The following is a 27,707-nucleotide window of genomic DNA, read 5'->3' as shown; positions in this document are numbered from 1 at the left end:
GAAGAGACCCGCGGATAATCCGAGCAGCAGATAATCCGACCGCCGATAATCGGGAGTTTACTGTAGTTAGAAGTCTAGCTAGAGTTTTATTCAAGTCTTGAAAATACTCCTAACACTTTTTAAGGGAGCTAAATTCTTAATTCATTTTGCTGACATCAAATACGCAAAAACAATAAAGTAATCAGTTCCATAAAAAAATTTACTTTCTAAAGATGCAATGGAAAATGGCAGTGAAGGCAGTACTATTTCGGTTTTTAACATATAGAATGTTTTGCAACTTGAATTTAAAAAAAAAAAAGAAAGTTAAATGTAATACAGTACAACCTTGATATCTCGAATCTCTTGGGATGGGAAAATTTTTCGAGATATTGAGTTTTCGAGTTATCAATGTTTTTAAAAAATTACACTAATAACTCTCACATTTACACACACGTACGCTGTATTCATTTATATATGTACTATCGGACCACTTCGAATTACGATCAATAAAGTAGTCTTCAATATTTCACTAGATTTGAAATTTTCTAATTGTTGAAAGTGCACAGGATGAGATTTTGAAATGAACAACAATTTCAACTTGGTTTTTCACCTAAAAATTTAAAAATTCTAATTTTATCTTTAACCAGTAACCTCACATTCAAAAAGTTCTCAGCAGCCATTTTGTAGGAGTTAAAAAAACTGAATGATGAAAGTGAGGAATGCATTTTCCATTTTTGCTTGAAAACTGACGGACGAAAAATTGAACCCCTTTCCTCAAAATGGACAACATGTTCGAGAGAAATGCACAAAGATTCTAAACTCTGGGGAAAACACAGCACCTCCTTCATACCAACACTCCCCCATTATCTTGCCCCAATCCCCTATTCACAAAATTTCCAAGAAAAGGGACGAAAAACGTTAAGCAATTGTCCCTGGAACTGGTTTTACTACAAAAACTGCCAAAGCAAAACGACAATTGAAACTTGCTTCTGTGAAAACATTTCGACATATCAAGGGTTTCGAAAAATAAATTTCGAGATAACTATGGAAAATACATAGGGGGTTCTATTGAAAATGCTGGAAAATTTTGTTTCCAGACATCAAGGATTTCGAGATAAGGAGGTTCGAGATATCAAGGTTTGACTAGTTTAAAACATGTATAAGTATAATAGACATTGTAATATTTTTAAAAATCCAATTGTTTTCTACCTCTATATTTCAAAATACTAAATTTTAATTCAAAATACAAAGCTTGAAAAATACTTGACTTAAGTTTTGAAGAGCATTTCTGATTTTCATTACCTGAAATACACTTGTACAGACGTTGAGAATATCTTTGCAGCTCATAATGGTCATAAGGTGACCTCTCAATATCTATCATGTGAGATTTTTTTTTTAATTTTGATTTCTTTTTTCATTTAAATGTCTGAATGTTTTAAAAAAATCAAATAAATTAGGATCACTGCCAAGTTTAGTACAAGCATTTCTATCTTTTATAATTTCTGTCCATTTAATTTCATTTTTATGGTTATCCAATTGTGGTTAGTGCTTATATAGTACACTTAGGTTAAATTATCATAGATTTCCAATTTTCTCTAAATTATACACCATGAATAAATTGTTTGATTCTATGTTTTTTTATGTTCAGGCCTGCTGATGAAAAATCTACATCTGTTCTTGATGTTGTTGAGCAAGAAGAAACAGAGTTTATAACAAATAATGAAAAATCAAAAGTGAATAATTTTTCCTGGATTCCCAATTTTTCAAAAATGCATGCTTCATCTAAAGAAGCAAAATCGGTTCATGATGACCATGTTAAAAAAGATCATTTGACTTCTCAGAAGGATGAAAAGGCTCACTCAAAGAAAGATGGAATGCATGGGGATGAACACGCTCATTCTAAGAAAGATGAAATGCATGGGGATGAAAAAGTACATTCTAAGAAAGATGGAATGCATGGTGTTAAGAAATTCTTTGATTCTTTTAAACAAGATACAACTCATGAAACAAAAGATAAATCTGAACAGCTAAACAAAGATGCTCTAGCATGTGAGTCAGCCAAAGAAGAACATAAAGAAAAGCATGGTTTGAAAAACTTATTTGGTTTTTCCAAGCCTGACTGTGAAGTAAATGAGAAGAATAACCCAAGCAAAGATTCAAAAGTGGTCAACAAGGATCATAAAGACATCAAAGATAACGTGAAACATTTTTTTGATTCTTTTAAACATGATGCTGCAAACCAGAAACACGTTCCTACTTTGCAAGATGAAACAGTTCAGTCTTCAGACATGGAAACAGTGCATAAAACGCACAGTAAGGAATCAAAGCATGGATTAAAAAATTTCTTTGATTCATTTGTACATGAAAGTAGTGATCTTGAAAAAAGGAAGTCAAAAAATTTGGATGAAATAAATAATGAAATGAAAAATATTGAAGATAAAACAATTGTCAATAAATTTCTAGATAATTTTCGTCATGAAAAAGAGCAAAAAGAAAAACCAAAAACAGCTGTTTTTCATAATGAGCAAGAAGTAGCTACGAGTATGAAATGTGTTGTAGAATCTCCCAAACAAGTAAAATTCTTTTCAAATCAAGAAATAGATACAATCCCAGATAAAACGAAAACTGAGGGGGAATCAAAAGCTTCTGGTAAAAATTCTACTCATGGAGTTAAAAAGTTTTTTGACTCTTTCAAACATGAAACAGTAAAAGATCAAAATGTTCCAGAATCACCAAAACCTCTTGAAGATAAACAGAAAGATAGTGTACATGGAATGAAAAAGTTCTTTGATTCCTTTAAGCATGAAGAGCAAAATACAGCTTGTTCAAGTATACCCAAAACTTCGGAAACTTGTGATAAAAAGCAAAAAGATAATTTGTCTGCTGTGAAAAAGTTCTTTGATTCACTGAAACATGAGGAGCATGATTCTAATAGAAGCCCTGAAGCCTCAGTACCCTCCGACAAAATGGTTAAAAAAGAAAAGGACAACGACATGAAAGTATCCTTTCAGCAAGGGAAGGAAGCAGAATATTCTCAAGAATATGATGCTAGCAAAGTTAGTAAGAGCAATGAGCATGGCATCTCCGTTGCTATCACTCAGGAAGGGGACAAAGCAGTTGAAATTATTGATTTTCCTAAGCCTGCTATAGTAAGTGAAAAGAAAGAAAAAGAAACTTTACATGGGGTAAAGAAGTTTTTTGATTCATTTAAACATGAAGCACATCCGGAACAAAAAAATACAGAATTAGTTAAAGATCCAGAGCAAGGAGATAAGGTGCATAAAGAAAAGCATGGTGTCAAAAATTTTTTTGAGTCTTTCAAACATGAAACTCCTGAAAATAAAGATACAAAAGAAAGAGTTGATTCAAAGCATGGTGGAATAAAACGCTCTCAATCTTTTAAAGAAACTACTTCTGAGAAAGAGCCAGGAAGAAGTGTTAAAAATTTCTTTGATTTTAGTCACAAAGGTATTACTAAAGTGTCTAGTCAACCTCATGTTTCTTTTGATAAAGATGAACATATTTATGACTTTGTTGACACATCAGTTACACAATCCTGTAGTGCTGGTGCTCCAAATCAAGCAGGTTCTTCAAAACATTCTGAAGAAAAGCACAAAGATAGTCACCAAAGTGTGAAGAAACTTTTTGATTCTTTTCGTTTTAAGGATTCGAAACCAAAAGTTACAAAACACTCTGAAGCTGCCCCAAGAAATAGTTCAGAAATTCCATTGGAAGGATCTGAATCTATTAATGCTACTGCTATCAGAAAAATTGAATCTCAAAGTTCAAAGACAACTGAATTAGTTAGTCATGCAAAAGTTCCTGATCCAACTACCAAATCAGTTCCAAAGTCTTCTGAACAACCCCAGAAAGTTGAAATAAAAAGTGTTCCACAGATTCAAATTCAGGAACCATCTGCTGCAGTTGAGACTAAACATTCTGTCTTAAGCACAATTGGAGAAAACATCCTTGCCATGAAAGATAAAGTAATGAGTTCGAAAGAAGTAAAGAAGAAAGAAGTGTCAAAAATTGACAATTCTAAATTTCAAGAATATGATTTACAAAACTGTGAACAAAGACAATCAGATGAACTCCCGGGCACCTATAAACCTTTGTCTCATTCAATACCTTCTCAGGATAAATATGTCAGGCCGAAAGTTTCCCCCTCTACCTCTGCAGCTACTCTGCCTTCTGATGGTGCAAAAAATTCCAAACAGAAAGCAAACCTTGAGTCTAGCACTCCTGAGACTTTGTACGATACTTGTTGTTTGAGGATAGCTGTCTTATTAAGAGATAAGGCTTTGGAAATAGTTTCTGATCAGACAAAAACACCACCTCAAAAACCTCCAAAGCCATCGGCTGAAGCTATTGCAAAAGCTCGTGCGGCATCTGTTTCAAAGCGACTTCAAGAGCTGCAGTGCAAAAGTCACAGTATTGGTGATAACATTCCTGTAGGTTTTGACGGTATTAGATTTGCTGATGATGAGACTGAGTCATCATGTGATTACAAAGATGTTGAGAATTTTGATTACATTATGGATTATGAATTAATTAATAGATATAAATTTGACAATAAATTTGATACTTTTAGTGTTCCTAGTACTTGTAGTGGTATGACTAGTTATTATACTGCTGACACAGTGACCTTGAAGGATGAAACTTATTCTGATGCTCTGATGGAGACAATAAGCCTAACAGATGCTGAATCTTGTGTAAGGAACCTATCAACTTCCAATGTTGCTGCTGCAAAAAGTACACCATCTTTAAATTCCACCTCTAAATTAAAAGATTCCAAAAAGCAGCCATTAATTAAAATATTTAGCAGTGAAAAAGAAAAAGTAACCAAAAAACAATTTGTGCCTGAAGTAAAACCAAGAGCACTCAGTACTGGCCAAAGTGGTGTGAAAAAAGTCCCACCTCCTCTGCCGCCTAAGCCAGTTTTGACACCCAAACCAAAGTCTCCTTTCACTTCTTCAATGTCACCTCAAGAAAATAAACCAGTGTCTCCATGTATAAATGGATTATCTCTTTCTCCTAGACTGCAAACAAAATTTTCGAAAGAATCGGTTGCTACTCAGAAACGACCTCTTATGGTAGCTGATGTGAAAGAGACTCACTTCTTAAGCTTACGCCAAGTCAAATCCAAAGATAGTCAAGGAAAGACACTAAAAGATAGAAAATTTGATACTGTCTTGAAAAATGAATCCTTAAAACATATACCATCTGCAGTACACTCTCCTCTTTCTGCCTCTAAGTCATCTCCTCCAGATTTTACAGAGAATACTAATGATGTGACTTCAGTAATGTCTAGAAAAATATCTCCTCAAAGGCCACCTCCACCTATAATATCAATTCGTAAAGAAGATTCTAAGCAAGTTGTGAGAGAATACAAACCCTCTCCACCTCAAAAACCAAAGCGTGATGGCATGTCTATGGCATCAAAAATTAACAAAGAAAAGAGAACTATTTCTCCACCAAGACCACCACCTCCTAGCAAAAGTGCCTTAGCTAAATGTCCTCCAAGGCCACCACCACCTACTTCTGCTGATTTAAATTTTAGTAAGTCAACTGATCCAATTCTTACTCAAAGTTCTGAAAAAAATGTTGATGATAATGCAAATAACATTGACGATAGGTTAAAATTATATAATGTAGAAGTAAGACAAAATGAGATAGATGGTCAAGCTCATGATGTAATGGTCAATATTCCCTCAACTTCTTACGAAACAACACATTTAGCTTCTGAGAGTCCGGTTACTTTTGATGTATCAGGAGTAGATCTTGAGAATAATGTTATTTCAACTGAGACTGCTCAAGATGTTAAAATTAGTTCTTTTGTTGCTAATGAACAAGAATCTTCATTGCCAGAAGTATCGAAAAAAGTCACAAGTCACTTTGACCTCAAAGCTGAAGTACCAAAGCCACCTCCTAGAACTCGTAGAATACGGTCTAGAACTGTTGAAATAGTTCCTCTTGAAAAATCAGTAGATTCAAGACTTCGAAGAAGTCAATCCTTATCTGATGTTGATGAAGAAAAAAAGGTGTCTTTTCTGAATGCAGACAAGTCTTCTAAAGCAAATGAATTAAAATCTTTATACACAAAAATCAATAAAGAAGTTAAAAAATCCCCATCAAATATTTCAATTAACAATGAGCCTGGTCTATCAAGTGCAGAAAATGTTTCATCTCGTCCATTGCCTGCTCCACCCCCACCACCTCGTAGATTCCGGTCCCTTGATAGGAAGTCCATGAAAAAAGACAAAGAAACAGATGACAAAGTTAAGCAAGAAGTCAAAGAATCAAAATTTTCTACAGAAGCGGAAAGTAGACATTTTTCTTCTATTAATAACAGTGAAGAACATCCTGAAACTGAGGACGTTTCTAAATCTCTTCAGCGTGATCTGCATTTTGACAGCTCAAGTTTGAGGCCCCCTAGGAAGAAAAGAACTGAAAAACACAGGTTTCTCAGTCTTCATGGTGATGAAAAAATTCAGAAAATTAGTTCATTTAAGCATGACTTAGAATCCAAACTTCAGCGTTCATCAAGTGAACCTTTAAAGCCAGACAGGAGATTGAAGCAGCTTTCTGATCCTAAATATGATGAAAATGCAAATGTTGCTTTTCCAGTTCTGGCTGAAGTTCATTGCAATCCGAAGCTAGATGAATGTGGAAATGAAATTCTTGAGCTGTCAACTGAGTTACCTGAGCAAAATGTAGCTCCTCTTCCTCATAAGAGAAGAAATCCAAGAACTAAATCTCAATCAAGTTGGTATGATCAACATGAGCCTGAGGAAGAACCTTGGGAAATGATGAATTGGAGTGCAGCTGATGATGCTGAGATTAAGACACACATCTACCCAACTGCTCCTTTGAGACGTAAATCAGATCCTGGGAAAAAAATTCGTGAAACTTCAAAATTTTATGTAGATGTAGAGCAAGGTACAGAAACATTGCCATTGGTGGATAAAGAAACTTCTCCACTTCCTCTAGATTGTTCAGAAAAATCTGTCCAAACTTCTTTAGAAACATTATCGCATGGAATTGAATCTCGTGAAGAGGAATCAGAAGATACTGATGAATTATTGAATCTTGCCCAAAATTTACAAAATGAGTTGAAGATTATAATAAATAGGCATAAGTCTGTGAGTGAAGGGCTTGATGACGATAGCAACACACCTCCTTTGTCTGCTGCAAGTTCAGAAAAAAATTTGGAGGATTCAGACAGCAAACTGCGAGAGAAGAGCGCACTCAGTGTTCGTTCTTCCACTTCCGACTTGTGGCCCTTGTCTTCTTCTGATGAAAGTGAAGGCGAGTTGGCTCAAGAAGGATCATCAAGCCTAACAGAAATTGCACGGACTAGGAAGCAGAAGAAAATTTTCTATGTTGCTCAAGAAATAATGACATCTGAGGAAGTGTTTGTTGATGCTTTGAAATTATTAAATGTGGTGAGTTTTTTTTTTTTTTTTTTCTCTCCTGAGTTTGTTTATTTCTGCTAAAACCATCATTTACTGTAAAATTTATTGATTTCAACACTTAATGATAATGTTAGTTGGAAAGTTATTTCTAAAGTTGTATGTGGTTTTTTAATTGATTGATTTTTTTACTAATTTCTTTTTGGATAAACTAGTTGAAATTTAATTCATCATTACCTGAAAGGATAATATGCTACAGAAAACAATTCATATAACAGATTTATTGAAATTGAGAGCTAAAATTGGGTTGGATGTGATTATCGATTTAAAGAATTGTCATTTTTGCACATTCGATAGTTAACCTTTCTACCAAAAATGAACTAAAATTAAATCTTTTTTTTCTTTCTTTGAATGCTTAATATTTATTTCCTATGTTTTTATAAAATTTTCTCCTAATCTTCTTTCTTTCAACGTTTTTTTTTCCCAATTAACTTTTTCCTTGATAAAACTATTGGGTCTGCTGAAGCTATCTTGTATTTTTTTCAGGATTTCAAAGCTGCTGTGGATAGTGCAAACAAGCAACGAAATTCAGTTGTTATACCAGATGATATACTGAGCCAGATATTTAACCATCTACCTCAATTACAGCATTTGAATGAAAATTTGCTCATGGAATTAAAAGATCGAATTGAAAATTGGTACAGTTCTTCTCATTTTTTTAATTGCTGTTGTTATTAATATTATCATTGTTGTTCTTTCATTTTATTTATTAAAAAAAGGGGGGGGGGGGGGGTATTTTCTGCACAATTATGTATTTTACATTTTTATCAGTATTTCATCTTGTGAAGTATTTAGAACAAAGCAGTACAACTGAAATCAGGAAAAGAAAACAAAAAATGACCTACCTTTTTAGCATTGCTGACTAAACAAATTTCAGGATAAATATTTTTCTACTTCATACCTTACCTATTTGTATAAAGCCTTAGCATAATCTTATTTTATAGACGGAGAGGGCGAGAGCTAAATTAAGCATGCATTATAAAAAATCGGTTTCAAAATGTAAGCAGAGTGAGTTAAAAATTTAATTTTCTGAGAAGAATTAAAAATGTGAAAAATATACACTAAGAGTAAGGAAAGAAAACACCATAAGCAAGAAAATTACCTTTAATCTGAAAGGTAGGAATGATTTGAGAATGTCCACTGTATTGAATTGATGAGTGAAAAATTCAAATCACGATGAACTGACATAAAAGAATACTCATAAACTTTTTCTAAATCTGTAAAGTAAACTGAAATTGTTAGAACACTTATGAAAGATATGTTTTGTTTTTCCATTAAAGGGACAGGACAGGGAAGATTGCTGATGTTATTGTGAAAATGGGGCCATTTCTGAAACTGTATTCATGGTATATACATGACTTTGAAGTAAATCTCTCATTATTGGAAGAGTCAAAAAAGAAGTATCCATTGTTTGCTCAAGTTGTCAAAGAATTTGAGGTAAATTTATGTTACTTGTTGACTTTCAAATGAGTAGGGGAGACTAGGACTAGTATGCGAAGGTGTTAGTGTGCGAATGTTAAATAATTTTCTCGTTTTTGGTTTGAAAGCTTGGAGTGAGCTGTTACGTAACGGAGTAGCTGCCTCGCTACTGTTAGTGTATTTTCAGTGCAATCTGCCAAACTGATCATGTTGCTCAAGAAAAAGTTGTTTTTTCGCAGTGTTTAGTGATTTTTTTCATCCTTAGTTATTTTCTTATAAATCATGTAATAGTAGAGTAATTTACCAAAACTTATTAGTATTGAATAACCCATGCTTCTATGCGACAAATGACGTCTTATTCAGATTGTTTTATGAAACCAGTGTAACTTGATTTCAATACAACCAGTTGGGGCTAGTAGGCGAACTTTTCTCGACGTAAGTGTGCGAATTCGCATACTTGTCCCAAGTTAAAATTTTACAGTTAAAACATTAAACAAGTGAAATTTAAATTATATAAATCGTCAATTTAATAAAATAATTGCATTAATTACACTATTCTTGACCATATAATTTCTTATAGACATGCTTGCACAATTGCCAGCATATGCACTCTTCTTTCCGGAAATGAGAAAATACAAGAGAAAAACCAACAACGGGAAACCCCATCAGATGTAATGCTGCATGCATGGTGCATCCCCTAGTGGGTAGATGACAGCTGAAATATTTCCAGACTTCTTAAAAGATTTTGCTAAAAACACTAGATGTTCAAAGAAAAACCTCTGATTGTCTTACAAGACATTTACGACTCCCACGCCAGTAGAAGGGCTTAATTTTTGTAAGGAAACCAAACCACTAAAAATAATTATAACAATACTCTCCTTCCCACTACATTGTAGCCATAAGCTGCTACCTCTTGATAAGAGTCTACATGGCCCATTGAAAAATTATGTTAATTCTGCCTGTGATTCTTAGATGGTGAATAATCCAGGAAAGCCAATGATGATTTACGATGTACCAACGGTGGTAACCATTGCTTTTCCACAAGAAGCATGCCCATAAATATTATAAACTAGCTGCGTGCCCGGCGTTGCACGGGCTACTTAAAAAATGAAAGAGATGTCCAATTGATGTTTTTGTATTACTCTGATATCAGTTTCTAAAGTGCTAAAGAGTAAATAAATATGCGTAATGCAAGGTTTGCAAAATACCAGTAGAGCATATTTTTGGCAAAAATCTCTTTAACATTAATCATAGTTATCAATGATACAAGTTATGAGTATTTTCAATTAGCACAAAAGACGAAAATATATGCATTATCAACTATAATCTGTGCTCACGTTAAAATGAATTACACCTGATAGCCTATATCTGAAATATTTATGTACAATTACAATCAGCTTTTTACATAAAATGACACGCACTTTTTGGTTGATTACGTGAAACTAAAGCACCAAGACCAAATAAATACCAATAAGCATTAATTTAATACCAAGTCATCAGATTCCAATTTAGCTTTAGTTAAAATCCTTAAAAGCAGTCTTTTTTGTTCAACTCTGTTTCACTTAAAGAAATCCGAACTATCTTAATTTAACATATTCTTTTAACGATACAAACTGCATTTCAAAAATAGAAACAGGAAGGATATAGAGAGTTATTACAATTCCAAAACTCACTCATGTGACGGGAAAAAGTCCAACAAAATAAACATAATTAGTTGCACATCCTAAATGTACCGAAATATGAGGCCGGTCAATGATAAACTTTCACTACAATAAATAAACATAACTAAAGAAACAACTTTCATAAGCTGAAAAGAGTTAAGAACGTTGACTGTAAAAAATAAAATAATGACAGACGATAAAATAAAGGCGGTGTCCGAATAGGAGCTACCAATTTTAAACTAATTTAAAGTGAAATTCTAGATGGAAACGTTGTTTTAAGATTTGGACAGCAGCCAAAAAAATCTCTTTTAAAACAATTATTAGAATTTTATTTGCTCACCCATATGCAAAATGGCAACAGGAAAAAATAAAAATTCCTGAATAATGTTATGTTAATTAACGTTTTAATTAATATCTCCACTAATCAAAGTCGTACAGTCACGAGATTGGTTGTATTGCTTTCTTTGGAAAATTTCAAATTGATCGGTATCTCGTTCAACTCTCGATTGCTGCGGTTCTCGAGAAGATCGATCTTCAGACAGACAGACGGACACGAACAGATTTTAATATATAGTAGATGGTTTCAAGGGAGCTAGTGTGTTTCCTTGCAATTCAAACATTTTTCAGGACGGTGACTTCATGCCAAGTTATATCACTGATCGTTCAGACTCCCAATCTCCTGGATCTATGAGTGAATCTGTTTGTCCCAGCAGAAAACCATGTTGGAAGAAAGTAGTAAAACTGGATGTACCTGTCCTAGATCAAATTCAGTTGCTACTGCATTCAATAATTTAGATTTAGAGTTTCTTACTGAAGATAGCGCAATGTCTCAGCAAAACCCACATACGTGTTTGAGCATTGCTCCAGATCGTATGCGGCCTTATCCTAAATCTGGAGAGTTTCAAATCAAAAAAAGATGAAAATGAAAGAGGTTTACTGCAATACTCTTTAATACTCCAGTCAAAAAGGCTCTGCAGGAAGAAAGAATCGCAGCAGGAAAACGCAAATCATCACAAAAAGTCCCCAAAACATACAAGACATCTCTGAATCCAAAAAAAAGGGAATGTAAACCCAAAAGAAACATAAAAAAAGGAATGCAAGCAAATAAAATAGTTCATTTCAAATAATGTTTGCATTTTTCAGTATTTATTTCTACTATCAAAGCTAAACCTTTTATATGGTGTAACACACCTAATTTCAAAGCAATTACAATCCTAATGTCGCTTTTTTTCATTCATTGGTAAATTTTACTTGCTTATTTAAAGCATCATTGAAGCTGAATGTGAAATTTTCTGTGTCTATTATGAATTTTTTTCAGTTCGCTAGCTTACCCCCATACAGCTCGCCAACTTACCCCGTGAAGGGGCAAGTGTGCAAACTCTGAAGGTTCACAAAAAATTATATCAAAAATAGACAAAGCATAGTACTGTTAAAACAAAATTACGACTTAAGTGTATTACTGATACCATACAGATTATTCAAGCAAAAAAAAGAAAAAATTTCTATTTTATTTACAACCTGAAAAAAAAAAGTTTAAAAAGTTTGCCAACCATCCTGGGTCTCCCCTACTTCAATTTTCAATTGTATGTGCAATAAGAAGTTATTCTTTTTACAAAAGTGGAATTTTCATTGTTCTAAATTTCAATAAATTTTGGATCAGCTGACCAAAATAATTATTCAGTTTTCAAAGTGGCTTAACTTAATTAATGAAACTCCACAGTTAAGAGGAGTAAAAATGCATATACAATATTAAAATGAAATCATATACAACATTAATTAGGGACAAGCAACTTTTCTGATAAGTGTAAATAAATAATACAGAAAATATATATTTTAAATAATTATTTTGGTCAGCTTTTTTCTTAAACCAAATTGTGATCATAAACACAAAGTCACAAAGTACACAAACACAAGTCACAAGGAGAAATTTTGGTGTAATGAAAAAATAATTTTAGTTACATGAAGTGCAAGAAACATTTGCAATTCATTTGTCATATTTCAGTATAGAATATTTTATAAAACCATAGGCAAATTTATAAACATTCAAACAAATCTGTGGTTTTAGATTCACTAAGTGGCTAGAATTACTTTTTATGCTTTATTAGCTCCCTTTCACATCAGATAGAATCATGTGTCTTATTTTTTTTTTTTTCAGTTTTTTTCTTAACTACTTGAACAGTGGTGGCGCTAGGAAATCCTCAAGAGGGAGGGGGGCAAGCTTACTAAGCGAGGGGCATAGCCACATTTTAGTTTGCAAGATTCTCCTCCCCCCTCCAATTTAGGTGATAAAGAAACTAATCATTCTTGCGTCTAACAACAAATTCCCATAAAATTAAAAGCAAAAAATAAAATTTTTAAAATAGATAAAATGAAATATGTGGGGAAAAAATCAAATTTTAAAAAATGAAAAACATGAAACTAGGCTTTTGTGAGCAGGGTCATCGCAAGATCAATAAACTAAAACTGTCTGAGAATCAGAATTTGACGAAAAATCTGAATATGATGTAAAATTATTATAAATATGTGCTCTACAGAGTTTATGCAGAGAAAGAAAATTAACAACAGGAATTTAGTTGTAAATGTATAGAAATTAGGGGGGTCTGGGAATTTTTTCGAAATTGTAGATCTGAAAACGCAATTTTCGATGATCTTCGATGATTTCGTGTAGAGAAAGGTTTCGTGCTCACCCCCAAAAAATTTTAAAAAATTGAAGTCCAATAAACGAGATTTTAGTCAATCTGTAATGGTATTTTATAAGGAGTGAGAATCAATGTGCACCCCCAAAAAAGTTTCAAAATTAAAGTATCAAAAACGCAATTGTAGGTCATGTTTGGTAACGTTAGGGTGATGGGGTTAGTGACCGATTAAGATATTGGGGGTTCCTCCCCACCCCACCTCCTTCCAGGGCTAGCTCTAGTAGTTCTGACGCTCTAGGCAATATTAACAAGTTCTGCCCCCCCCCCCCCCCCGCATTGAATAATAATATTAAGGAATAATATATTAATAATAAAAATAACAGTAAAGCCACGTCTGCACTTCAAAGAAGTGGATGGCTTCCCGCTATCAGACTCTGCTGGAGCAATTCAAGGAAAGAATAGATACAAAACATAAAATAATGAAGAGAAAACATCTCTCCCCACACCTTGCAAAACATAAGATAATTTTGTTGCCCTTGCAAGGATATGATTCTCTTTTGTGTTTCGTACATAGCCATAGTCAAGAGGTTAATATATACTTTTATAGAAACTACTTACTGACATGGCATAAATATTTTGTATATTTAGTTTGATTATATTGCATAAGGAAATAATGTTCTGATTCCTGTGTCTGCACTTTATGACTGAATTTAGCCAATTTTCATGCCTAGGAGAACAACATTCTAAAAGCAATTGTTACATTATCATCTATCTTAATTTTATGATTCATGTAATTTTCACTTTTTGATTGCCAAGCATATCACTGAAAGGTTTAATTTTTTGAAAATCGTTGAATAGATGAGTGCACGGTGCAAAAGATTGGCCTTGAATCACTTCATGCTGAAACCCATTCAGCGAATACCACAATATCGTCTGTTGCTTCAAGAATACCTACACCATTTATCCGAAGAATCTCCCGACTACCAAGACACAGTTGCTGCCCTTCAGATTGTCAGTGAAGTAGCTAACCATGCTAACGAAAGTATGAAACAAGGTGTAAGTTTCCTTTTTTAAAATAAGTTCTAAAATTTCTAACTGAAATTTCTAACTTCTGTTAATTTTCTTCTAACGGTAATATAGTTCCATGATGTTTTCTTTTTTCCTTTTCCTTTTATATCCTCTGTTTGATTTCAAAAGGTGCAATTTAATATGCTAGTGATAGGGTTAATTTCTCTGAGTTTTTTTCTTGCTTATGAATACTTTCTGTTTTCATAAGTTTTATGGCATTGCTATTATTTTATTAGAATATTTGCTAATTGATGCTCAACTATTAGAAATTAATTTTTTGAGAATGAATTTTGCTTACCGTTTTGAAAATTAATACAGTTTTTAATGTTGCAAAACTTATCTTTAATTTTCTGTAAAGGAATACAGTACATTCTGAATATCTCAAATCTCTTGGATAAAGGGAAAAAATCATGATATAGAATTATTGATTTGTCAAAGTTTTGAAAAAGTTGTGCACTGGAGTAGAAACTTTTATTTGAATACGCTTAAAACAAATTTCTGCTAAGACAAACTACATTTGCAATCCCCATCTTATTTTTTATTGTTTGTCAGATAAGAAGACCTACAATTAAGACAAATTGAGTTAAAGTTCCCTTCAAGCTCATTTTAACAAGGTAGCAACTCTAACAATAACACACACATTCTGTGTGACCACTCCACTCTCCGTAATGATTAAGAATTTATTCTCCAAGACATTTTGCTAGAGTGAAAATTTATTTAAATACCTTTTTCAATCTAATATCTACTGTCCAATTTTTCAACTTGATATCTCGATGTTGTTAGCTGCTTCTGAATGAGCAGACTTCCAAATTTTTATTTTTAAATAATTTCTTTTGTCATAGTTTTTGCAATGACTTTATGTTTTTTGTTTTTATTATTATTTTTAATTTACTTTTGTGGAAGATATAACTGGAAAATAAATGAAATGAACAACAAATTTCAACCTTCTTTTTAGGTTGTTTTTATCCACAAGTTTGAATATTCTAGTTTTTTCTTCAAGTAATAGCCCATTCAAAAGCTTCCACCAGCTTTTTCGTAGGAATTTAAAAAGCAGAGTGATGAGGTTTTCAGGTTTTTGCTTTGAAAACTGGTCGCTTTGAAAACTCAACCCTCTGTAGTCACAGTTGGCATAGCTATAGAACAGTGCAAGGAATGGACTTGGTAAAAATTCTTTGAGGAAAAAAAAAGAGTTCAATACCTGAATAGGGTTCAGGTGCTGTACACAAGTTTTGTACTGTCAGGTACTAAACAGTATGAGAGTACCTGCTTATATTCTCACTCCCTTATTTCTTACCCCCATCATCTTTAGATAATAGTGTTTTTGTATATCAAGCTAGCACTTAATAGAAAAAATATTATTTTTTTTTTGATTTCATTGATGTTTTTGACATCAGTTTTTCATTTTAGTTTGTGTAAATTATCTTGCTCCCATACCCTATTCATACACTTTTTATGAAAAAAGGATGACAGACTACAAGCAGATTTCTCTAACACTAGTTTTACTACAGAATTTGCAAAGGCTCAGCTAAGCCTTGCTTTTCTGACAAAAAATTTTAAGTGTCAAGGACTTAGAAAAAGACTTTTTGAATATCAGTAGAAAATACATGAGAGATTTTTGATGTATAATGCAGGGAGAAAATTATTTTGTGAGTCATCCAAGCTTCCAAGTTAAGTTCAGATATCAAGGTTTGACTGTAGTTGGGTTGATTTTAAAAGTAATAAATTACATGTAAAATTTGAGGATGCTGCATTCAACTAACTCAAGCATTTTCGCCATTTTTTCTATGCCTTCAAAATTATTTAATTGTTCAAACTGTTCTACTTATCTGCTTTCTATCCATGTATAGTGTGTAACGCATTATTACCATGTTTGAACAATTGTGAAATATCCCAACAGTTTCATTATGTGTAAGATTTTCTTAAAATATTTTTGCATTTGAAATCTTTATTGGGTTGTTTCCAATAAAGTTTGATTATCTGTATGTTTTTGTATGCATTTATTTATTTATTTATTGTTTTACTTTTGTTAGTAGCTAAATTTTTTAATGATTAAATTCTACTGTTATTTGAATTCTTTATTTAACTGCATAGTGGAAATGAAAACTAAAATTTCTTTTTCTTTCATTAGGATAATGCTCAGAAGCTGATATCAATACAAAACAGCATCATGGGACACAAAGAAATTATCAAACCTGGAAGAGTAAGCATTTATAATTTTCAGTGCAACATCGTATTGATCTTGCTAAACATTGGTGTTTATTTGGTTGATCAACAATCAAATAAACAAAGTGACACTTGGAGCAAAATGTTTTGAGTAAAAGTGACACTTTTACTCAAGTTACACAAGTTACTCAAAACTGTTGAATTAAATCTTCAACTATTGAATAAGTTGAACTGACACTAGTTTAAATAGTTCCAAGTTTTCCACAATTTGCAAAGCTCCCATATATCCTATTTTTCCATTTATTTTTTTAAAATTTTACAATTTTAAAAGATTTTTCTTTGTTTCACATTTTTTTTTTTTTTTTTTTTACTATGACTTCTTGCTAACAAATTTTTATCCACTATGTCTACTTTTATAAAAGAGCACCTTGATCTGTTTGCAATATCCCAATGAATCTACCATATTTACAGTCACAAAATTTGGTGCAAAAATAGTCTGAAAGATGGGATATTGGTTCTCATTTAAAATTCAAAATTTAAAAAATGATGTTTTGTGTGTGTGCTTTTTTTTGTGTGTGCTAAAAGAAAAACTTTGCCTGAGGGTATAAAAAGAAATTAATGCATCATCAGAAAGAACAAGCAATCATCATCAAAGTGATGTTTGTTTAAATCTTCTGTCATAGTTATTCAAATCTGAAAAATTTTTTGCAGAAAAATCACTATAGATGGGGTAAACCTAACTTGGCAGTGTGCTCTAATTAGTACTCTAAATAATGCTCTAATTAAGATCTGAATAGTCTTCACAATGCCACCAGGTTTGGTTTGCCCTAAGTATAGACAATTTTTAATACTAAAATCCCTGCTTCAAAATTTTAATTCAGTTATGTTGGCAAAAAATGTTTTGGGTAATAATTCAAACAGTTTGACCTACTTTAAAAGGACAATAGTCAAAACTTGTGTTTAAAAAAAATCATTCTTTTCTTCATGTGTCCAAAGATTTTATGCACAAATCTGAAAAATGCCCCCTAGTGTTTCTTCAGTTTTCTACTGATTTAAACTTTTATGTAATATTATGATCATATGAATTTGTCTTTCCTTTGCTTGCAAATTTGGTTATTCTTTGTGTGATGTTTTCCAACATGGTCTTGGTCCTGCTAGTTCGTACGGTTTTATTCAACCCTTATTAACTGCTTTCTTTTATTCCCCTCTCCTGGTTGTGTTTTACCGAACAGAGATTTCAATGTAATTTGTAAGTTACCTAGAAATTCAGTTCTCTATCATCTTTAGTTAATGATTCTGTGTATCAAACTAGCAATTAATAGAAAAAATATTATTAATTTTTTGGTTTTGTTGATATTTTGACATTAGTTTTCCATTTTAGTTTGTAAATATCTGTACTATTTTCTGATTTTGATCTTGCAAAGTTTTGGTATTTTGTTTTTAATTTCACTAACATTAATTTATCTAGGTTCTTTACAAGCATAAATTGATTTTTATTGTATACATGTCCTCTTCCAATCTGTACCCCCTTCCCAATCCATTCATTTTTAAGTGATGTTTAATCATAATAAAAAAATCGGAACCCACATCAGACTTTTTTTTTTTTTTTGCCATATTTTTATTGTTCTTATTTTTGTGTGTTTTTTTTTTTTTTTTTTTCATTCCTTTTAGTGCATTAGTTTATTAATTATATTCTTTTTTTTTTTAAATTCTCATTTCAGTCCCTGCTTTTCTTATATTTATTTACATATATTCTCCTATCATTTGAATTCCTTTTTATAAAAGAAAAAAAAAAGAGTTCAGATTTTGTATAGCCTATTTATTCATCTCTCTTGTGCTCTAGTGATTAAGACCGTGCCTTTGTCCTGAAGACCTTAGTACGGTTCTCAACATGGGGAAATACTTAACCTCTTCGCACATGCCATACAGCAACGAATGGTACTTGTTGCGAGTGGGTCCATTCGGGGAAATACTTACATCAGCTTCAATTTTGAAAGTTGAAACTTTATTTCACATGGTTTAACATAAAAACACATGTGGCTAACTTCTAACATGAAAATATTTTTCCATGATATATATTTGGAGCACTTGATTTTCTATATAAATTTTTCCATCTGCAGGGTTTAGTAGATTCCTCTAATTTTAGATACTTTGAATTCAGGTCTTCAAGTTAAACTTGTTCTTAATGTCCTGAAGCTCATTTTATTTGTTTTCTTTACAGATATTTATTAAGGAAGGAGAATTAATGAAATTATCCAGAAAAGGAATGCAACCAAGGTGGTTTGTTTTGGTAATTATTTTTATTTATTTTATTTAATTTTTAAATACAAAAAATCAATAGCATTGTTTTTATTATTAATATCTTTCAATTAAAATGGATTTGATAAATTTATTTTTTTTGTTGCAACTAGCATTTAAAAAGTTATATGCTCAGTAAGCATAAGAAATTTTGTTTAAGTTAAAAAACTTTTATTACTATGTTGTTTCATGGCGATATATGATAGAGAGTAAAGTTCCTTAATATCTTTCACATTTAGCTTCATACTGGCTTAGGTGGTAACTTACTACAAATTAAGGGAGGGGGGCTGCCTGTTATAATTGTACTTTTTGCTGAATTCAGTAGATTGATTAGATTGAACATTTTATTTCTATATTATCTGTATAAATCTATTCTTCCTTTTACAGTTCAATGACTTGCTGTTGTACCTTACACCTGTTCAGCAGGGTCTGTACAGAATAAACCATGAATTGCCCTTAACTGGCATGAAAGTAGCTATCCCGATACAGCAAGACTATCAAAATGAATTCAGTATTATATCTGTCACTCGCTCTTTTACTTTAGCAGCAAAGTAAGTTTTTGTGTTTTACAGCTAAAATTAAGAATCAAGGCTGAATGTTTTATTTTTCAATTTCTTAAATATCAAAAGAATGAAATTTGTTTAAATTTTATAATTTTTTTAAAAATCTACCATGTTTGAATGTTTTCTGGAATTTCATATGTATTCCTTACTACCTGATATACCTGGTGGTTTGCAGGCTATTTCAAATATTGACAGAGAAAACTTACAGTTTAGGAAAAAAGTAATGTTTTGGGAAATGTGTCCAATATGCTGTCTTAATGAATAATAAAAAATGTAATTTAAAAATGCCCCGTAGAAAAAGGACAAGAGTGTGTGTGAGAAAGATATTGAGAGAAAGGTGTACATTCTTATCGGATGCACACCTTTCATTCAATGACCACAACACACTGGTTACAAAGAAGGAGAGAGTTTTTGTGTCTTCAGATCCTAGTGTTCGCAAATCGCAAAAGATGGTTTAATGACAGAACCTTGTGTGTGGTCTTTGGTTATACAGAGTCATTATATAGCTTTTTAGGCTCTTATATGCCTTGTAAAGATGCAGTGAATTATTTCCTGAATATTTAAATTTATTTCATTTCAATGTGTAATTTTTTTTATGGAGGAAAGTTTTGTAATAAAAAAAACTTTTACAGGTTAGTATCTTAAACTCTTTATTTTCTGACATCACTGTTGTAGAACCTTAGAATATTAAAAATTCATTTTTTTTAATGCTGGAGCGATTTTAAAACTGCTGAAAGCATACTGATTTGTTATTATTATTTATTATTGTTAAATGCTAAATCTAAAAGAATAAATAAAATATAAGTCTCACTCAATGATGTTGCAAAATTTGTTATTTTTGAAATTAATTTTGAATTTTTTTTTTTTTTTTTTTTTCCCCTTTCAGATCTCCAGAAGAAAGACAGGAATGGATTGTAGCTTTGACTAAATCCATTGAAGAAAATGCTTCAAAGAGAAGAACATTCCCAAATGCCAGACTTCAGCAAAAAGTACATTTATAAACTTTTTATACTAACTATTTTAATGCTTGCAAAGTTTCCGAACTAAGATCTTTTCTCAATTATATTTCCTCATAATTTGCTGTAATTTTCTCAACTTCACCTTAATGTTTTGTTTTATTGTACAGGGATCAAAACATTTAACCAATAAAACAGTTCAGTGCTAAAACTGATAAATACTTTTTGCTTCAAACATTCAGAATTAAAGTTGCTCTAAATCCACAATGTTGTCTGGATCATTATAATTTTAGGTTAGACAGAGATTAAAACTGTTAGCCAATAATATAGTTACGTGCGAAAACTGATAAATATTTTTTACTGAAAACATTTAGAGTTACAGTTGCTCTAAATCCACAATGTTGTCTGGATCAAGATAATTTTAGATTAGACGGATATTAAAACAGTTAGCCAATAAAAAAGTTCCGTACTAAACTGACAAATACTTTTTACTGAAAAAATTCAGAATTGCAGTTTCTCTAAATCCACAATGCTGTCCAGATCAAGATAATTTTATATAAGCTGCTGAATTGAGCATAAAATGCTACTACTCTTGATCAATGTGATTGTGTGCAATTGTGTGCAAGGATTGATTGTGTGCAAGGTGTGGCCCTCAAAGCTGATCTATATGTCCTGTTATTATGTTCAATGTTACAAATAGAAAACTACTTTCTGGAACCGTCCAAAACAGCTGATCATCTTTATGCTGTAAGAACGATTCTTGCAAATTTGAAGCTAAATGGTCAGAAGTTGTTTTCTAAAATGCAGATGTAAACTTTGTGTTAATAAAATAAGCATATAATAGTGATAACAGCTAGGGTTTGTTGATTTAAATCAGCTTGATTTTAATCATGATTTAAATCGAGTGATTTTTTTTTAAATCAAGTGATTTTTTTTTTTAAATCACTGATTCAAATCAAATGATTTTCACTGATTCAAATCAAAGTGATTTGAATCAAATGATTTTCTAAACAAAATCATTACGAAATCAGTTCATTTTATATTTATAAATTAGTTTTGCATTTTTAGAATCTGTTGTTTTAAATTTAACTACACTGCATTATACAATCTTAACAACATACAAAACTACTTAGTGTATGTGCAGGGCCGGATTTGGAAGTGTGGCGGCCCTGGGGCAACGAAGGAGTGGAGGCCTCTAATCAGGGTTCGAAAAGATCATATTTTCAAAAATATCCGATAATTTGATATCCGAATATTTGGATATATATGTATGCATATATCCGATATTTTCGACCCGTGAAAGTTAGGATATTTTGTAAAATTTTTATTGTGGGGGCCCCGGGGCAGTAGCCCCGCCTGCCCTCCCCTAAATCCGGCCCTGTGTGTGTGAAACAGATTTTCCCTCTTCCAATATTGTTTTCACTCCAAAATTACAGTTCAATTCAGCACAGAACCAAATAATAATTTGCAGTTTTTCTTATACACCATCACTAATATAGTTAAGAAAAATAATTACTCAACATATTCTTTTACACTAAAACATACATGATGATGGAAACCTTATTTTTAAGCAAAGCATAAAACAAAAGCACTTCTTATCTAAGTATTATAATATATTTATAAATCTTTAAAATGTATTGAATAGATAGAGAACTTGTCTTAGTTTTAAAAGTAAGCTGAATGGATTCATCTATTGTATGAAATATATTATGTTAAAATGTAAAGTAATTAATAACTACAAATTTTTGAAGATTTGAAGGAAATTATAAACCCTGGCAACAATCATTTTTGGTTTAATGTTTTTTTCCTTTTCTGTGTTTTCCCATGTAATCTAGAAAATTTTAAATACAGTATAACCACGATTTAACAATGGTCATGGGATTGGAAAAAGTTATTGTTAAATCAAGAATATCGTAAAATCGAGAAGCATAGACACTCAATGCAGTCAAATCCGAACCAGTGAAATGTATCACTAGAGTGAGGAAATTGTTTGATCAAAGGTATACTGTACAGTTAAATTTTCTCGTTATTTTGACTGGCAAAATTCATCTTAACATGACATAAAGCCTTCTGGTAAAACAAGCTTGGCCACCATTGCTACAGATCAAGGACGCCCATATAGGAGGGTAAGAGGGGGCTCAAGCCCCCCCCCCCCTGTTAGAAATTAGCACTTCCTTGCTTTTAGTACTTTTTTCTTTGCAAAAATTTAAAAACATTTCTTCTCCTTCCATTAATGAATAAGTTATTAAAAATGTCAAATTTTAATGACTCTAATCTATCCTCAAATTGGTTTCCATGGGGAAAATATCGTGCTAAACCATGATTGAAATAGCTGAGCCCCCCCTTACAATTTTCCATATGGACACCCATGCTCTAGATTATAGTTATCCTTCCCCCTCCAAAAAAAAGGGGGAAGAGAAGAAAAGGAAAATAAACAAACCATATAATTAAGTTTTTAATTAGGTAAAGGGAAACTTTTTTTTTTTGCTAGAATTGTTTTTCATACCTCTACAAATTGTTTGTTATGCTATGCTATGTTATGCTTGCATCAAATTTTTCTACATAAAACTTAAGAGGATATCTTAGGCAATTCATATGATTAAAATTTTTAGTGCGGCAAGCTTAACTTATTTACTCATAAATTTTGTTTATTAAGCATTATTGAATAATGATTAAATGCTAGTTCAACATTTTAGAAGCTTGATCTTTTTATGTTTTGTTAAAAAAATGATTTCATATTCTTTTGACAGGATCCATTTTCTAGATTCTGACTAAAAATCAGTAATTCAAAAAAACAAGCTGTATTAATGGCCATACATTTCTTTTACATCTAGGCACAAGACAAATCCTCTGAGGATGATGATGTAGGTTTTGTTCTTGGCCGGAAAGCTCCAGTTTGGATTCCAGATGCAAGAGTAACAATGTGCCAATTATGTACAAGTGAATTTACGGTTACTTTTCGTCGCCATCATTGTAGAGCTTGTGGAAAAGTACATTCTCTTTTAATATAGATGTATTTACAAATTCTTTATAGTTAACTTAGTATTACTATAGAACCTCATTAATTCAAATTAATAAGGAATCCAAGTTTTCTGAATAAATGAAAGTATGGATTAAACAAAATAACCTATAAATTGAGCCAAGGTTTGTGAACAAACTATTGTACACTAGGGTGTATCAAAAAAAACTTTTTTTCGAAATTCAAGTTGACAAATTGATAAAAAGTTGCCTCTACCGACCACATACTACATAAAAAATTTTATCCGAATCAAAAAATATTTAGGTGTTGCACAAGGCCTAAAATTTATAATTTTTTTCAAAAAATCATTTTTTTCTCTTATTTTTTTTTCTTTTTTTCTTTATTTATTACAAAAAAAATTACATTTTTTTAAAAATTGAAAAATGTACACAGTAAAGTTGGAGAAAAAAGTAAGAGGAAAAAACTATCATAAACAATATGTATGTCTCCCGCATTTATTCTAAACTTCCGTGATTTTCAGAAAAAAAGCGTTTTACAAGGCCACGTGGCTTGGTTAGAAACAGAGTTTCCAATCCCAATCCCGAATCCTATGCTATCCCGCATGATATTTTACAGAATTACTCGACCGGATTGAGAGCAAAATCCAGGAATATTTCCAATCCCGCAAAAAATTTCTATGCAAATGTTTTCCAACTTTTGCCGCTCATAAAATGAATATTTTCACAAGCATTATTTTGAGGTTGAATCACCTTCCTCATATTTCTGCATGAGGAGCAAGAAAAACTTTGTGTCTCATACGATGAACGATGAAAATGAATTTGTATTCTCATTCGAGGTTTCAGTTTCATATGTTCAGCGCAAGAAAAAATGCGTAAAAATTATAAACGTTTTTGAAAACGGTCTCTAAAATTTCAAATCCAGAAATTTGCTCTTTAGCAAAAATTGAGAAAGTGCAGTACAGATTGTAAAACCCACTGGAGTAACTAGAATACAATGCTGGAACGCTTCAGTAAACTTTTGGAAAACACTCAAAACCTTTAACTTACTAAAAGTTGTGAGCATTATGTGTAGTGAAATTTAGACTTACTACACCGCTAGTAGAAGTGAACTTGCAAAGAAAATGTCCACAGCCTGAAGTTGGAGAAAAAGAAAAACACGTGAAGCATTTTTCCTCATGGAAAATCTGTATTTATTATCCTCAAAGGATTCCTAAAGTTGACGAACAACATCTTCATTGATATTTAAAAAACATTTAGAAGAATAGACAAAGATTAGCCGCTAAAATACAGCGAAACATTCAGTTTTACGAACATGCTGATTCCAAGGAATATAAGGCATTAACGTAACATACAAAAATAGGCCTAAAGGTGTTTTATGACTTTAAAATTGACATCACGTTGTATTACGTCCTGCCAGGAGTAAAGAGCACTGGCAGACATCACGAAATCACGTACAACACATTTTGCGGCTATGTGAGGTGAGAGAGAGAGAGAGCGAAAAAGATCGCTCGAAGTATTTAAAGGTCTTCACATGGCTTTCAAATTAAGAATATGCAAAATACAAGATGTGTTGCCAATGCAAGAAAGTTAAAGATATGTTGCCGATCAAAAAGTAACTCAATCTACAAAAAAATTCTCGCGGTTGTAAGATACAATGAACTGGTGACTCGGTTCACCCAAAAGTTCATTCACTTGACTGAGTCATTGCAACCGATCGCACACATGACGTCACAACGTGATGCAATGTTTACATCGAAAAGGGATTGATTCTGCATGATGCAAAAACGTATTTTTAATGTTTTTTTTTTTTTTCAAATTAAGTGATTCTTTCACTTTTTGTGAAAGTTTAAATTAAAAATCTAACAAGCGGCCCCATTTTTGCAACATGCACAACAATCAGAAAAATTCACAATAAATTCAAATTGACAAAGTCACCATTGAATTTCACAAAAATTTTACACACCCAAAAAGTTCAAATTTAGTTTATATATTTTTCCCCCCCAAAAATAATGTCACAAAAATGTCCAAGTTGAGATTTGGTATAAGGTTTTGTCAAAGCATCAGCTAAATTTAATTTAGAACTCACATACATTAATTTAAACAATTTTTCATTTACTAAATTTCTCAAAAAATGATACTTGATATCAATATGTTTACTTCTTTGATTTTGTATAGGACTTTTGGAAAAATCTATTGCAGCAATGTTGTCACAAAATATTTCACAATTTTTCAAAATTAAATTCAAATTTTCATTTTTTAAAATTTTCGTGATCCAGACAAATTCTTTAGCAGCCTCTGTCAAAGTGACATATTCGGCTTCCATAGTGGAAAGAGCAATACATTTATGCTTAAAGGTTTTCCACATGATAGGTGTATTATCTAGCAAGATGATGTAACCTCCCATTGAAACCCTATCATCTCTACTAGCTGCCCAATCTGAATCAGAATAACATTTAATATTTAAATTTGAAATATTTGATAACTTCAATTTAAGATTTTTCGTATACAAAACATAACCAAGAAGACGAAGTAAACCATGCCAATGTTTTTCACCATAATTAGATTGAAATTGGGAAAATATATTCAGAGCATATGTTATGTCGGGACGAGTTCTACTAGCCAAAAAGGATAAACAGCCAATTAAATTTCGATATGGTAAAGAATTACATTTATCTATTTCTAACTTACTAGTAGGCGAATCAATTTTTGAATAAACCACCCCAACCGAAATAGGAACATTACTAATTGGAATATTATAACTAGAATACAACTCGACAATTTTATTAATATATGTTGTCTGATGAATATACCAATTACCATCAATGTTTTGAAATTCAACACCCAGAAGTTTTCTTATTTCACCCAAAATTTTTAATTCAAAATGATTTCTTAAAAAATTTACAATTTCATTCAAATCAGATTTTAGTTTGCCAAAAAGTATGATATCATCAACATAAAAAAGAAGAACAACCTTATTTTTATATATGTAACAACAATTACACCAATCTAAACTAGTAAAGTTCATTTTCAAAAGTGTTTCATGGAGTTGATAGTACCACATCCTACCACTTTGGTGTAAACCGTACAAAGCTTTCTTTAACAAACAAACTTTACCAGGCTCTAGTACATATCCACTAGGTTGTTTCATATATACATTAGTATCCAAATTAGCATACAAATAAGCGTTATTTATGTCTACATGCAGATGACACCATTTAAAAAGACATACAAAAATACAGAAAAACAATCTGATTATAGAAAAATCAATGACTGGGCTAAAAACTTCTTGGAATGATTCTCCAGCTTCCTGAAGATAACCTTGGGCACATAACCGAGCACGGTATTTCACAATATTCCCTTGCTGATCTTCTTTTACCGTATATACCCACCGATTTCCCAAAATTTTACTATGTTCAGGTGGATCCACTAACTCCCATACACCGCGATTATATATGGTTTGTATTTCTTGATCCATCGCGTTAATCCAATGTTTAGATTCCCTAGAATTAATGGCTTCTTTAAAATTTAATGGAAGTTTAATTTCAGCAAGATTTCCCTCTAAAATTTCTATTACCTTTCCCTCTTTTAAATTTTTGCCCGAAAAGTCAAAATATGATTCATCAAATTCAATTTTGTTATCATTACAATATTTAATAACTTCATTTAAAGAACGCAAGCGAATATTTGAACCTTCAATCCTATAGTAAATATCAGTTCTATCACCTGATGGTCTAGGAACAGCTTGACGCAACCAATTAATTTCGGAACAAGGTTTTAATTCTTCACTAGGACTATCACCGGAAAGCTCATCCATTCCCTGATTTGAAGTTACAGGATATTCATAATCAAAATTGTCAGGTAAGTATTTCATAACCCTTGGACTACTTGATCCAGAACCTAGTACAACATCTGTCCCTTTAGTTCCCTCATCAAAACTAACATTACATGTTTCTATGATTCTTTGTTCGTCTTCCAGCCAGACACGATAACCTCTAGTATTTTGAGCGTAACCTAACAAAATTCCTGGTTTAGATTTATCGTCCAATTTCTTTCTTTTCTGGCTTGGAACATTTACAAAAGTTAAACAGCCAAAAGTTCTGAGATGTTTCACGTTAGGCTTTTTATTGAAAAACAGTTCAAACGGGGTATGATTGCTCCCATGACAAGACCTATTCCAAACATAAGAAAAACAAAATGCAGCTTCCCCCCAGAATTTCGAAGGTAAGTTACTGTCTTTTAAAAGTGCTCTAACTCCCCCCATTAATGTCTGGTTAAACCGTTCAATTATGCCATTCATCATTGGTGTGTAGGGATTAGTTTTCTCATGCCTAATGCCACGGTTATTCAAGAAAATTTCAAAATTTTGATTGCAAAATTCTTTCCCCCCATCTGTACGAATTGATTTAATTTTCCTCCCTAAAAGCCTTTCATTACGATTTAAAAATCTTACAAAAATATTGAAAACATCAGACTTCAATTTCATAGGGTATACAGCAACGCGTTTTGAAAAATC

The 27,707-nt window shown here is 32.0% G+C and overlaps 1 protein-coding gene across 1 annotated transcript in view; it reads left to right on the top strand.

Moving 5' to 3' along the window:
* Window positions 1-1,748: 1,748 nt before the first annotated feature.
* LOC129218921 (uncharacterized) overlaps window positions 1,749-27,707 on the top strand; it is a 40,009-nt gene continuing 14,050 nt past the window's right edge. The window contains exons 1-9 of the mRNA XM_054853244.1: window positions 1,749-7,424; window positions 7,938-8,089; window positions 8,732-8,888; window positions 14,026-14,223; window positions 16,364-16,435; window positions 18,620-18,688; window positions 19,084-19,247; window positions 20,146-20,248; window positions 23,050-23,205. Coding sequence (XP_054709219.1) covers window positions 1,749-7,424; window positions 7,938-8,089; window positions 8,732-8,888; window positions 14,026-14,223; window positions 16,364-16,435; window positions 18,620-18,688; window positions 19,084-19,247; window positions 20,146-20,248; window positions 23,050-23,205 — 6,747 coding nt within the window. The remainder of the gene's footprint in view (window positions 7,425-7,937; window positions 8,090-8,731; window positions 8,889-14,025; window positions 14,224-16,363; window positions 16,436-18,619; window positions 18,689-19,083; window positions 19,248-20,145; window positions 20,249-23,049; window positions 23,206-27,707) is intronic.

This window comes from Uloborus diversus, chromosome 1 (genome assembly GCF_026930045.1).
Source record: "Uloborus diversus isolate 005 chromosome 1, Udiv.v.3.1, whole genome shotgun sequence".
In the NCBI taxonomy this organism is placed as follows: domain Eukaryota; kingdom Metazoa; phylum Arthropoda; class Arachnida; order Araneae; family Uloboridae; genus Uloborus; species Uloborus diversus.
This window is presented reverse-complemented; position numbering and strand designations above follow the sequence as displayed.